This window comes from Paramisgurnus dabryanus, chromosome 11, assembly GCF_030506205.2.
Source record: "Paramisgurnus dabryanus chromosome 11, PD_genome_1.1, whole genome shotgun sequence".
Lineage (NCBI taxonomy): Eukaryota > Metazoa > Chordata > Actinopteri > Cypriniformes > Cobitidae > Paramisgurnus > Paramisgurnus dabryanus.
This window is the reverse complement of record NC_133347.1, coordinates 15,459,892-15,472,759: the sequence shown is the minus strand read 5'-3', so window position 1 is coordinate 15,472,759 and position 12,868 is coordinate 15,459,892. Positions and strand designations below refer to the sequence as shown.

At 37.1% G+C, this 12,868-nt stretch overlaps 2 protein-coding genes across 2 annotated transcripts in view; one reads left to right on the top strand and one right to left on the bottom strand.

Annotated features, from left to right (window-relative positions):
- The first annotated feature begins 382 nt into the window (after nucleotides 1-382).
- On the top strand, nucleotides 383-3,101 carry taf10 (TAF10 RNA polymerase II, TATA box binding protein (TBP)-associated factor). The gene is made up of 5 exons (XM_065247076.1): nucleotides 383-701; nucleotides 1,025-1,182; nucleotides 1,333-1,397; nucleotides 2,454-2,568; nucleotides 2,654-3,101. The coding sequence occupies exons 1-5, from the start codon at nucleotides 575-577 to the stop codon at nucleotides 2,741-2,743; spliced, it is 555 nt and encodes a 184-aa protein (XP_065103148.1). The 5' UTR covers nucleotides 383-574; the 3' UTR covers nucleotides 2,744-3,101.
- A 491-nt stretch (nucleotides 3,102-3,592) lies between these two features.
- Nucleotides 3,593-12,868, bottom strand: part of cacna1sb (calcium channel, voltage-dependent, L type, alpha 1S subunit, b) — a 28,513-nt gene continuing 19,237 nt past the window's right edge. Inside the window, exons 28-45 of the mRNA XM_065247074.2 lie at nucleotides 12,695-12,778; nucleotides 12,095-12,142; nucleotides 10,067-10,093; nucleotides 9,857-9,982; nucleotides 9,433-9,498; nucleotides 9,229-9,320; nucleotides 8,973-9,132; nucleotides 8,493-8,620; nucleotides 8,294-8,390; nucleotides 8,094-8,196; nucleotides 7,754-7,855; nucleotides 7,411-7,538; nucleotides 7,174-7,296; nucleotides 6,861-7,084; nucleotides 6,748-6,791; nucleotides 6,574-6,659; nucleotides 5,942-6,019; nucleotides 3,593-5,354 (exon numbers count right to left, since the gene is read on the bottom strand). Of these exons, the coding sequence (XP_065103146.1) occupies nucleotides 5,133-5,354; nucleotides 5,942-6,019; nucleotides 6,574-6,659; nucleotides 6,748-6,791; nucleotides 6,861-7,084; nucleotides 7,174-7,296; nucleotides 7,411-7,538; nucleotides 7,754-7,855; nucleotides 8,094-8,196; nucleotides 8,294-8,390; nucleotides 8,493-8,620; nucleotides 8,973-9,132; nucleotides 9,229-9,320; nucleotides 9,433-9,498; nucleotides 9,857-9,982; nucleotides 10,067-10,093; nucleotides 12,095-12,142; nucleotides 12,695-12,778 (1,938 nt within the window). The 3' untranslated portion in view covers nucleotides 3,593-5,132. The remainder of the gene's footprint in view (nucleotides 5,355-5,941; nucleotides 6,020-6,573; nucleotides 6,660-6,747; nucleotides 6,792-6,860; nucleotides 7,085-7,173; nucleotides 7,297-7,410; nucleotides 7,539-7,753; nucleotides 7,856-8,093; nucleotides 8,197-8,293; nucleotides 8,391-8,492; nucleotides 8,621-8,972; nucleotides 9,133-9,228; nucleotides 9,321-9,432; nucleotides 9,499-9,856; nucleotides 9,983-10,066; nucleotides 10,094-12,094; nucleotides 12,143-12,694; nucleotides 12,779-12,868) is intronic.

The following is a 12,868-nucleotide window of genomic DNA, read 5'->3' as shown; positions in this document are numbered from 1 at the left end:
ATCATTTATCAAATATCTTATTTTGTATTCATCACAAAAATGAAACTATCAGATGTTAAGAACAACAACATGAGGATGAGTAAATGATGACAACATTTTTATGTTTTGGAGGAACTATCCTTTTAATTAACATTATACCAACAAATATCAACACTAGGTGGAGCCAATAATCTGATGAAAGACAACTAGTAGCAATTGTCAGACACTTTGTAATTTCCTCTAAAAAATTTTAACTAAATGTAATTATTTAATGCAATTTTACTGTAGTTTTCAAATTATAATTATTACCAAAGTTCTGATTGATCAACATTTACACATCTACGTGTGATAAGACGTAATCCACTCCGGAACTATTAGTTAAAGCACTTCGGACTGTATTACATGTTGCACGCGGAAGTGAACATCACGTGACGCACTTTCCTTCGTAAATATTTTGTCCTGTGATTGAATTATTGCTAAGTCTCTACTTTAAAAGCTTAAAAGATAGCGCCACTCAACATTGACTTACTTTAAACGGCACAGAATTTGATCCTTAAACCCGCTGTATTGAAACACTGCAGCTAATCTAAAAAAAATGAACGTGGATCTTCCGCAAACAGGACAGACAGCAGCAGCAGCCACATCCATCTCCAGCAGCAACTGTGTCGGGAACAGCACATCCACAAATGCCAGCAGCATCCCTGCCGTTGGAAGCACGAACGGTGTGTGAAATCATCTATTTGACTGTTTTAAATTTCAGAAAGCTGCATGTAACGTTAGCCAGACGGCTGCATAGTCAAATTTACTTTACATAATAAAGCATTAAACTTGGTACCGTATGAATTCACGGAGTTGGTGTATGTTTTGAAATTTAAGTAACTTTAGTGCTTTTTTGGACTCTTGTAAATTTATTGATAGCATTAATGGCTCTCTTGTTTTTTATGTTTCTCTGCGAATGTAGTTGCTACTATTTCATTATGTCTTTAAATAATAATAATAAATACTCAGCCTGTTTGCGAACATCTGTCGTATTTCTGTCTCACAGTTCCCACCTCGGCTGCTATGGCAACCCCAGCATCAGACTCCGCTGTGTCTAACGGGGTGTATGTGCCCACAGGGATCGCCAATGGCGATGTAAAACCCGTTATCTCAACTACACCCCTGGCTGACTTCCTGATGCAGTTGGAAGACTACACCCCTACAGTGAGTTCTGACATGATCCCATATTTTTAGAATATTAGGGAACACGCATACTGATAAAAATGTATACATTGAATGCGCTGTAAGTAACTTTGGAGAGAAATAAATAACTGTAAGTAGTTCATTGGAGTTAACAGACTGTTTTTGTTTCAGATCCCAGATGCAGTCACAGGATACTACCTCAACCGAGCTGGTTTTGAAGCATCAGATCCAAGAATGTGAGTTAAACAATGTTCTCTCCAGCCGCTTATGTGTGTAGATGGTAAAGACCATTTCAAGGGTGCCAGGTTTTGCAGGAATAGTTTCAATGAAATACCAATTTAATAATAATAATAATAAAGTTGTTGTTAATGCGTAGTTTGAAGAATAATTATGTACACAGATATTTGAAGAGTTTGGTTCCAAAACGCAACAAATCCATTTTGACTAATTTTGGTAAAAATTTGTTGTTTTTATATCAAAAAAGTGACAAGATGAAAACCACTATTTTCTGTTACAAACTTTCACATAGCATCTTTAGGTTATAAAAACATAAAAAATTCAAATCCATAATTTGATTTTCAAAGATTTATAATAAAAACTGACACTGTCATTGCTGCTGTCATACTTGGGACGATGTTGCTGAACTTTTTTGTCAGCAATCAGCTGTAAAATGTTTTGGTCCTGCTCGATTTTTGTTGACTTCAAGTAAAATAACAGAAAGTTTTTCATAAGATCCGCTGGGGTCAATGTGTTAGCATGACAGAAGCTTGATGCTGTCGGGAGAACAAGCAACAGCCGGCTTTTTTCCTTCGCCCGAGTGCCTCTCACATAAATTATTCGATTTTGATATCTTACGTTTCTTTCACATCACAGAATACCACCACAGGTTTATTAATGCCATTAAAATTACTTTTTTGTTTTTGTTTGTATGTTGATCACGAAGTACAAAGTAGATGAGGAAAACTAGGATTGTATGTGTATTCAAAGGGCCGCCATTATTGTTTACAATGCCTGAATGGTGCGCTGTGATTGGTTGAGTGGATTTATTGCATTCTGCAGAGGAGGAGGACTGGCTTTTGTCGCGGTTTGAAATAAAAAAGGGAGAAAAGATGACAGAATAACACTGCGGATATCGTATTTTGCATAAAATATATATACTGATTATGGCGGTAACTAATAAAAAAAATGGGTGTTTTTTCCCGTTTTGGAACCAAACTCTTCATTTGCTTCTAGTTCTTGTGACATTATAAAAATATTTTATCTTATTTATAAAATGACGACATCTTCGACAGAATCCGCCTCATCTCCCTGGCATCCCAGAAGTTCATCTCAGACATTGCGAATGACGCACTGCAGCATTGCAAAATGAAGGGAACAGCCTCTGGCAGTTCTAGGAACAAAGCTAAGGTTTGATTGGTTTGATGTACTTTTGTATATTTTGTATATAACTGTAACAAAATTGCAAGATTAATCGAATCTCATCTAATTCCAGGACAAAAAGTACACACTGACAATGGAAGATTTGACTCCGGCCTTGACAGAATATGGCATAAATGTTAAGAAACCTCACTACTTCATATGAGGAGGATGCGTCACTAAAATGGACTGTTTGAAATGTACTGTTTGTCACATCAGAGCTCTGAAGATGTCATTTTTCACCATTGGCCAACAGGAGCCTTCAGGCATTTTTTCTATTTTCTAAGTTTGAAAATACGCCAGCTTGAGTTGTTTCGTTACACATCATATGTGAATTTTTTTCAAATCGGCAAACAATTCCCTACGAAATAAATAGCTTATAATTAATTACCATATTTTATCATTGTACAATGCTTGGAAATACTGTTTATCTTATTCTGTTGACACCTTGATTGATTATAAAAAGAATTGCTATGTATTTGTTTTAGTTTTACAGTTAATAAAGAAGTTTTCTTGTAAATTTATGATGTCAATATAACAATATTTAAATTTGTAAAACACACCTTAAACTTATCTTCCTTTTGTGTATTTGATTAACACCATAAGAGGCCTGAGCAATAGCATGTTGGAAGTATTAATAGAATCCTGAGCTGTTCTCATGTTACCCTATCCAGAGTACAGTATGAAGTTCAGCTGCAGTAGCCATGAAAAGCTCATCACTTCATTTGATCTAGAGCAAAGATTAGAAATACAAGCGTTCGCTCTGTGCTATTTACAGCTGCTTTTCAGCTGTCATATACTCACAGGCAAACATAATGTCAAGTTTAATATTAATGGAGGGCAACTGTACCCCTAATAGGTAATACTGATGACCTGTACCAAATTTAATATTATGATCTAGTCCAGTTACATACATGCCAAACAATAGTAGATGTTTGTTTTTTTAATAGTTGTCTCATTTAATTAGCATATATTCCTGTTAATGATATTTTGAGTAAAGAGATGATCAAACAACTTAACAGTATATTGTCTCCGTTTATTTAAATCTTAACCTCAGTTAAAACACACAATGACTTAAATGTAAATTGTGTGTATGCAATGAAAATCAAACGGGTATTGAAAATCAGATTTAACACAGAAAAACATTCAGCTTTAAGACTTCAGTCCATGGTATTACAATTAATAATCAAGTTTTTTATTAAAATATATTTTAAAATGTGCACGATGCAGTTAATGAAGTTCAAATCTGAAGTGAGAGGACTTCAGTTAATAAAAAAGCACCTGTACTAACTGTATTTAGGATCTGCCTATACAATATGCATCACTGCAATGTGCATTACAATAACAGGTCAAAGCAAGCATCACATATTTCCTACAACAAATGTGCCAAAAAAATCCTTTAGGCCTTTAAAATTAAAAATAAAATAAAGTCAGCACAGTGGGTAGCGCTAGTGTGCCAAAAAGTAAAAAGCAGCTTAACAGGGACACAGATTCGAATCCGGCCTGCGTCACGGTCCTAATCCCATTCCCATCATCTCAGCATATAATAAAGAAATACTTTAATATAAACAAACTTTAACCTTTTGCATATTCCAGACAAAAACTGAACTTTTACCGTATGCTACCCAGTGTGCATTTCTTTAGGAATTCAGTGAACATTAAGGCTTCTTTTCAAGAATGTAAAATCTCCTAAAACAAAAACATGTAAATGAGCTCAATTAACAAATAAAATGCATCAAGCCTTTATCATACTGTACCTTCTTTCCTTATGGCTTTCAATAAAATGAGGATGAAAACTGCTAAATTAGTAAATGTAAAGTAAAAAAATAAAAAACGAAGTGCTTTGCATGTGCTTGCTTTGACTCTTTCCCCGTGTACAATTTTTTCAATAGCATACATCATTAAAAAACTATTTTATTATGTGTAGCGATCGATTTATGTTATATGTATATACGTTTTTTAAAATTCCTCCATAAAACTTTTCTTGTAAACAAGTCAGAATCATTCATAATGCTTCATTTCAAAACAAATAATGTGTCCAGTGAACATAGAATAACAGCTGTCAGCCATTTCACTTTTACATGTGCAGTTTAAACCAGGTACATGTAAAAACGCTTTCCTTTGCTGGCTCCAGATGACAAAATAAGACATCTGTCTGTATTATATCCATCTCACTCAGCTGTGTGTTTACTCTATATGTTTACAGAACTGAAGTGTGGTCACTTTTATGCAGGATGTCTATTATCTTCAAAATCACTTCATGAATCAAACTGCCCATCCGAAAAATACAAAAAGTTCAGCACTATTGTGACAGTTATTCATTTGTATGCATTTTACCACTCAGTGGAACAGAAATAGCATAGCAAAGATCAGACTTTATAGAAATAAACTTTGTTATTTCTCAATGTGATCACTTTCTTTGAAAAAACATATCTTTCAAAACAACCAACACTACCTGTTTTTAGACTGTCAAGCAAGTGAACTTGAACAAGGGCAGAACATTCAAAGAAAATTCATGATGTCACATAAATGATAATTACTTCTAAGTTAAGTGTTTACACCGCACTAGTGTCCTCTCGGGGCTTGGCGCTGGGTGGAACTGGGATGGGACGACGTTTACGTTTCGGGGGATTGGGGCACTTCTCCTTTAGAATATCCTTAGCCAAACCTTCCATATCATCTAGGCCAATATTAATGGCTTCTGATAATTCCTTTCTAGCCACAGACACAAACTTCGGGTCCTCAGCCAAGGAATCTAATCCACCACCTCTCAGTGCCTGTGGGATGATGGGAAACACGATTAAATATTTTTTTCTAAGATGTCTTTTCATTTAGCTTGAGAACATCTGTGTATTTTGGAAAGTTTAGATGTAGCCTGGTGAACAGTGGCAGCTCGTGACTGCTCATCCGAGGGGCGCAAATTCAAAATAAGTGTTCGGAGTGTCATGTGTGTTGCTTGCGTTTTCAAAATATGTGTTTGTTGCGTCATGTGAACCATGTGCATCATGTGTTTTGTCAAAATTAGTGCCTGCCGCACACGCATCAAAAACATTTATGATACGCTCACGTTCACAAAATACACAGAAGACACTCCCTTAACAGTAAACTCTGGTTAGGCATGAGATTATGCAAGTATCTGGTAACGTGAGCGTCTCTTTTATCGTAAACCCTTTGGACGCATCTGCAGCAGGCACTTATTTTGACAAGACACGTGATGCAAACAGGATCTCTTGATGCGCAGAACACATATTTTGAAATAAGGAACCACACACATGACGGGCTACATACATGTTGTGACGAACTTCGTATTGAGGGCCCACGAAAAAGAAGTCACCGGCCGCCACTGCTGGTGAATAAAGCTTACCTGCTGAATAAGTTTGTTGGTGGCTGGCGAATCATCTGGACGATTCTCTGAAGTACCATAAGAGGGATTATAGGGTAACTGATATAATGAAAAAAAGAGAAAAGTGATAGAGGTTTAAAAATATTTTTCTTTTGTAGTTTCTGTAGTATCTGTTAATGTCAAAATATTCTGAATCACATTGTATATCTGGTATATTTTTGAAAGGCTCAGATACAAAAGCTTTACAAAATTGCATGCACTTAGAGGGTTTTGCAGTGAAAGACTAATGAGAGGACTAAAGTGACATGTGTGCAAATAAGGCATTTCAATTGCATAAGAAATAATTGACAATGGGCCGTTAAATTATTCGAAAATAATGAACACCCAAGGTGATAACACTGTGCATTATTTTGAAATAATTCAATTCTTTTACTCCGCTTATACCACAGTTACCACAAACATTGCTCTAGTGGTTATTTTAAAACATTTGACAAGTCAGGTGTGTGTGTGTTTTACAGAAAAATTATTGACACCCTTGGAATAATTCCTAACCAATCAGTATAAAGCATTTTAAGAGGCCCGTGGTATAATGACCTATAACCTTTTCATTGCCATTAAATGACTGAACCAAAGAGTCATGATAGAGTCCATACCTGTGTGATATCTGTCCTCACAGTATAATTCGACAGCCTTCCATCATCAAAACCTGACGCTCCGCCCCCATACGAACTAGAATCTCCTGTAGGTGAATGTTTGATTGGGTTAGACATCTTCAGCAATTCAATGTGACTGTCAATATAACAAATTGAATATAATATTACACTTACTTATGTCTTGAGACTCAGTCTCCAATGAAAACCTGGATGAAATGCTAAAAACACCAACAAATAAGCATTGTGAATATGCATAGCGTAGATTTCCCTTGTTATGAAATACTCACTCTTCAATGAAGTTGGCATTGTTATTGGTGTTGCTTGTCATTGGCATGTTATCAGGGAAGAACTCAGTGTTGTGGAGGAAGACAGATTGAGGGGGGGACTCGATATCCTCCGGATGGGTCTCTGCAAAATGAAGGGGTCTCTGACTAGTCATATGCGCGGATAGGGGGCTGTTGGGCTCAGAGCTGAAGGGGTCAACATGAATTCCAAATAGACCTCCTGTCCGCTGCATGAGTAAAAGAATTAATAAGTTAGATTCAATCACTCAGACTCAATATAACTGCATGAGCTTTCTAAACAAGCTTTACTGCCCACCCTATAAATTCCCTCCTCTCCAGCCTCCATTGCACGGTCCATCTCATCCTCCGCAATCAGGTCACCTGAGATGGCCCTGTGCAATTCAGTTGCTGCCTCCTCCTCGATGCTGCGCAGACCTGCCTGTAAAACACACATGAAAAAAAACATGATGATGAGAAAATGACAGAATTTTTTTTTTTTTTTGGGTGAACTATCCCTTTAAGAAAATGCTTTGGCATTTCTCATCAGGTTTACCTTAATCTCTGCAGCATTCTTTTTGGTTGGCCGGTAACCGTAATATTCCTCCTGTCGCTGCATAAACTTGCGGAAGTGTTCCTGAAGGAGGAACGTGGCGTAGAATTTTCCAACGGTGACCTCATCCTCTAAAGCACATAGTTCAACCAACATCATCAACACAAGAAAACAAAATGTACCAGTTTGACTTAGGAAGTTTATCTAAAGCATGTTACAGTGCATTCAAACTATACATTTTTATCAGTATGTGTGTTCCCTGAACCCATGACCTTTTGTGCTGCTAATGCACTGCTTTCCAATTGAGCTGCAGGAACACACTTTTATATCATGGCAGCCGTCTCACCTCCAATTGGAGGAATAACCTGGTCCAACAACTTCATACTGGTCCGTTTCCAGATCTTCTTGATAATGGCTCTCAATTCCTCATTAGCCTGCTCGAAGTTTCCTAACAATTTGATTGAACTCAAATTAACTTCTATAGCACTTTTTACAACTTTTTATTTTTGCAAAGCAGCTTTATTTTTTATACATTTTAGTATAAGCAGTTAAGACATTAAAGAATATAAAAATATGAACAAATACAAAATGCATGGTATTATAGCAATTTTTGTTTCATAAAATCTACAAAGCCAACACAAGTTTTGTCCAGGCAATTACAATCAGGTACATTAACCAATACCCACCTTCAGTTTTGATCTTCAGAGCAGTTCTGACCAGTGCGAAGAGAGTAGCATTGAAGGTCACTGTTCCATCACTGTTCAGCGGCATGTTCATAGAAATCAGTCTCTAAGGTGAAAGTGAACAAATAAACATTTGAAATACACATTGAAATGCAAGATTCAAGCAGATTATCCGTATGGAGAAGTCCTGTCATCTGCCTTACCTTACATGCAGAGCGATGAGGACAGAATTTCCCAAAACCCAACGGTGGCTGAAGCCTCCGCAAAAGAGTGACTACATCCAGATGTTTGATTCGTCCACTTTTGAAATATACAAAACAACATAACTTAATAATTTCTTACTGTAAAGCCTACAATGTTGCACAAAGCTTGAGATCCAAAGATCGGTTTTCCTGTACTCACGTCGCTTCAGGATCGTACTCCGCCCAGATCTTCTTGAATTCATCCAGGTGATGCGGGCCGAGGATCGACCAATCACGAGTGAGGTAGTCAAAGTTGTCCATAATGACGGCCACAAACAAATTGATAATCTACACAAAACAATGATAATGCTGATACACTAGTGTATTTGCCACTATACTTTTGCTGTAGTTATGCAGCTGTTTGCCAGTAACTTACTGTAGATTTATATTTATGTTATTTACTGGCAACAGTTTGTTCAAAGTTAAAAGAACATTAAACACGAACAAGTCTTTGTCTTTACAGAATAAAAATATAAAATAACAGCTTCATGCAAAGCAATGTTTGATGTTCATTTAACTTTGACAAAAACTGTTGCCAGTAAATAACACAAATTAAAATCTACAGTAGGTTACCGGCAAACAGCTGCCAGTAATACTGTAATTTCTACAGACATTTTTAACAGTTTAAGCATCTGCTTACCAAAAATGCATTCAGCATGTAAAAGCTGAGGAAGTAGAAGACAGAAATGCTGGAGCCACAGGTGTACTCTTCTCCAGGGCCAAAATCTGATTTGGGGTCACAAAGTTTTCCATACATAGAGGCCAGCATGATCTTATGCCATCGCTCTCCAGTGGCCACACTGTCAACCCAAACATTAATCAGATTTTTTATTTAATACAGGCTCCTACTTTCATTTTCCTGCTATTCTAAACAGTACAGTACATGTTTGGCTTACCGAAATAATAACAAAACCGCTTGCGGGAAGGTTTGAAAGTTGTTGTTGCGATTAATCTCAGTACCGTCGACCAGCGAAACTTTACCAAACATCTTCAGAGAGAGAGAGAAAGAGAGAAATACAGCCAATAAGAGAAGAAAACAGAAACTGGAAAAACTACATTAAATTTCAACAATTGAGTGGAACCAGTAAGGTTCAGCTCACCTGCATCCCAATGACAGCATAGATGAAGAACAGCATTATAATGAGCAGAGCCACATGAGGCAGTGCCTGCATAAATCAACACATAATAATAGACTGTAAAATACTTGTAATACTGTATAGATGCACTGAAGTGAAGTCTGAAAATTATATGCTGAAAATTATCTTCAGAAAATGAGAATTGAACCCCTGACCATGCCATTGCTATCGCAATGTGATATTGGGTGAATTACAATATTAATCCAATTTTGAGATTAGGAGCATCAAAGTTTGATTTCAATCTTTGACATGGCTTTCCTTAGTCCATATAAAGATATCATGTATATTTCACAGAATATTCTTTACTTTATGTAGGATTATTTTAGAGCAGTAAATCACAAAAAATGATTTTAGTTGGAATTGCACAGGCAAGGTCACATCATCTGACCTGAAAGGATTTTATAAAGGTCCACAGAAGGTTCCTGATCCCCTCTGAACGATTGAGCAGTTTAATAAGACGCAGTACACGGAACAGACGGAAGAAGGTGATGGTAATTTTGACATTTTCTTCATCCTATAATTAAATAAAGGATTTAATAACATCTTAAATATTAAACAAGATATAATTTATCAACAAGGCAGATGAAGAATTACTTACAGCTATAGCTTGCATTGGGTTCACCTCCTGAAACACAATTAGACTCATTATTTTCATCAATGATAAAAGTCACTTTTTTTGTATTTGCATTACATTATATATTAGTCACTATTTTTAACATTTGAAGTAGATCAAAATTGTCAAGAATGGATATTGTTCTAAATGTTCAACTTTTATAAAAGCTTTTGGTCCACTTCAAATGTTGAAAAAATATGCAGCAAGAAGTTAAAACTTGGTTTTGCAAGTCAATTCAACCTACTTTTTAAAGTTTTGGCTTAAAAAGTTGACATATGAAATCAAGTTGAAATTGTTTTACTTATTTTTTTAAAGGTGCATTGTGTAACTTTTAGAAGGATCTAAAGACAGGAATGCAATATAATATACATATTATCATATATTTTCAGTGGTGTATCTTTCATAATGAACTTTTATGGGTTTATTACCTCAGAATGAGGCGTATTTATCTACATACATCGGGGTCCCCTTACATTGAAGTCGCCTTTTTGTGCCGCCATTTTTCTACAGGAGCACAAAATGGACAAACAGCTCTACAGAGCGTGTTTTGTCACTACTGTAATTTGTCTTAAGGGGGTTGCACACTGGCCGCGCAGTTCAGCGTTGCGCTGCGTCGCGTCTAGGACAACTCAGAGGTATCGTAAACCGGAAGTGCACATTAAATAGCACAAGCTTCGTCAGATAGCGTCTACTTCAAAGTGCAAAATATACGTTAGCAGCCAATGTTAATCGTTAATGATTTGGGAAAAATATGATGTTATTTAATGTTAAACTATGTGAGTGGCGCTCTGTGGCACCACAGGGATTTGAGCAACTTCCTGAGTCGTAGCTGGGCACCTGGCACCTGTGGCACCTGCACCTGTGGCACCTGTCCACGCTGGTGTGCGTATACTCATAGAAAACAATGTGTTCGTGTTATTTAGAGCGGCGCTGCGCGGCGCTAAGCTCTGCGTCCTGTGTGCGACCCCCTTTAGAAGACAACATGTTTGTCCTGTGGTGGCTACTGTAGCTTCTCTATGCGTTTCGGTGAAGGGTGGACTAAAGCCCAATTTATAGTCGTGCGTTAGCTCTACGCCATAGGTTATCCTTAGCCTGTGCATAGCTCTGCGTAGCTTAACGTGCACCTCGCAAAATGTTTAACAGCGCGTCCGTTCTACGCAGACCGCAAGCACTGTGATTGGGCCACCAGAATCCTTCCCGTCAGGTAAAAAAAACTGCGTCATAGAGGTATTTTTGTTTGCGACCATGAGCCAAGTTGAGGATGTGATTTGACTGCAACGAAAGTCGTTGTTTATTTACTTCCATCATTGCTTGTCTTCTCAAATCATACACAAGTTGCTGTTTCTTCTTCGTTTGTGGGTTAACTTGCCAAGCTTCTTCTTCTTTGACGGTTGCGCTGCTACTGTGGTTACACGCGTGGATACTGCCTACCAGCGGTCTGCGCGTGTGTTTGCACGTTGACGACGCAAAAGTATAAATGAAAACCGACGCAGAACCTACGCCATCGCGGCTATGCCGTAGGACCTACGCACAACTATAATGAGCCCTAAAGCCGTTGGTTGCAATTCACAATCTCACTGCTGGATGCCACTAAAATCTACACATTGCACATTTAAGTTAAAGTAAAATAAAATATATGTTGATTTGACAAACACGCTGCAAAGTGTAGTGTATATAAACTATAAAGTTCTTCACATTCATGTTAAAGTGATATGCTTTTTAAACATTCATGCACAAAAATAAAGCAATACAGGGGTAAAGTAACTATTTAAATTTAACTAATTTGCACAAGAAAAATTTTTAAAAAAGAAAAAAATTTCCTCATGCAATAAATGTAAATGACTTCACACCGCAAATCACTTATACCCCTATACACTCTTTTACAAGTGCCCCTGAAACATCACAATGGACTATCAAACACTTCATTCATCCTCCTATCTATTCATCTTTCTATTCACAAATTTGAGTTGTAGTGTATGTGTGGACACAGCAGCCTCATGCACTGATATTTACAGCACAACCGTGAAGACACCACAGTCCTCCACTGGACTCCAATGCAGTCTGAGGAAAACAGAGGATGGTTACATAAAACCAGTGATATGACTGATGCAACAGTACATGAATAAATGTAGTGCATGAGAGAAATGGGATATAAAAAAAGACAAACATGAACACAACATCAAAAGTTATGCATAGCACATCAAGTGGTTATTAACAGCATACAGATGACAAAAAGTGCCTCAAATCATTCTTGGTGATGTGCAGCAGTGTATATTAAACAGCTATGTAAACATGTGAAGTGAATGATACTAATATCAAGATGTAAATTAAAGACGTGACACATTTATTAACATGGGTGAAATGAATCATGTACGGCCGCTGGTGTTGAGTGAAGTTGGTCGGATGAGATATACAGTCACTGGGCTCGAGCCGATGAAATAAGTACCTCCTGCGTACTAATGCTGTTATTGAATGCCTGCTGCCCTCTTTGCTTCATGTATTGCTAAATACAGGTTTAGAATACAAGCCATTGTTGGTCACCATTTGAAATGCTTGTGGTTTTGTAATGAGATTTACAAGCTTTGTGAAGAACCGCTTTGCCATCATACTCACATCCAACTCGCTGAGGACCACGTCAACGATACTGCCGATCACAATGATAAAATCAAACACGTTCCAAGGATCTCCGAAATAACCCTAAATAGACCAACATAAAGAAATGCATATTACAGTAACAGGTGAATTCGAGTTATGATTTACTGGAGTTTTAGAATAAGTGAAGAAGAA

What these genes read in the sequence shown, in the direction of transcription:
- taf10 (XM_065247076.1), top strand. Translation starts at nt 575, where the DNA reads ATGAACGTGGATCTTCCGCAAACAGGACAGACAGCAGCAGCAGCCACA. An exon ending in TGGAAGACTACACCCCTACA is followed by an intron (nt 1,183 to 1,332) that starts GTGAGTTCTGAC and finishes TTTTTGTTTCAG; the next exon opens with ATCCCAGATGCAGTCACAGG. An exon ending in GTTCTAGGAACAAAGCTAAG is followed by an intron (nt 2,569 to 2,653) that starts GTTTGATTGGTT and finishes ATCTAATTCCAG; the next exon opens with GACAAAAAGTACACACTGAC.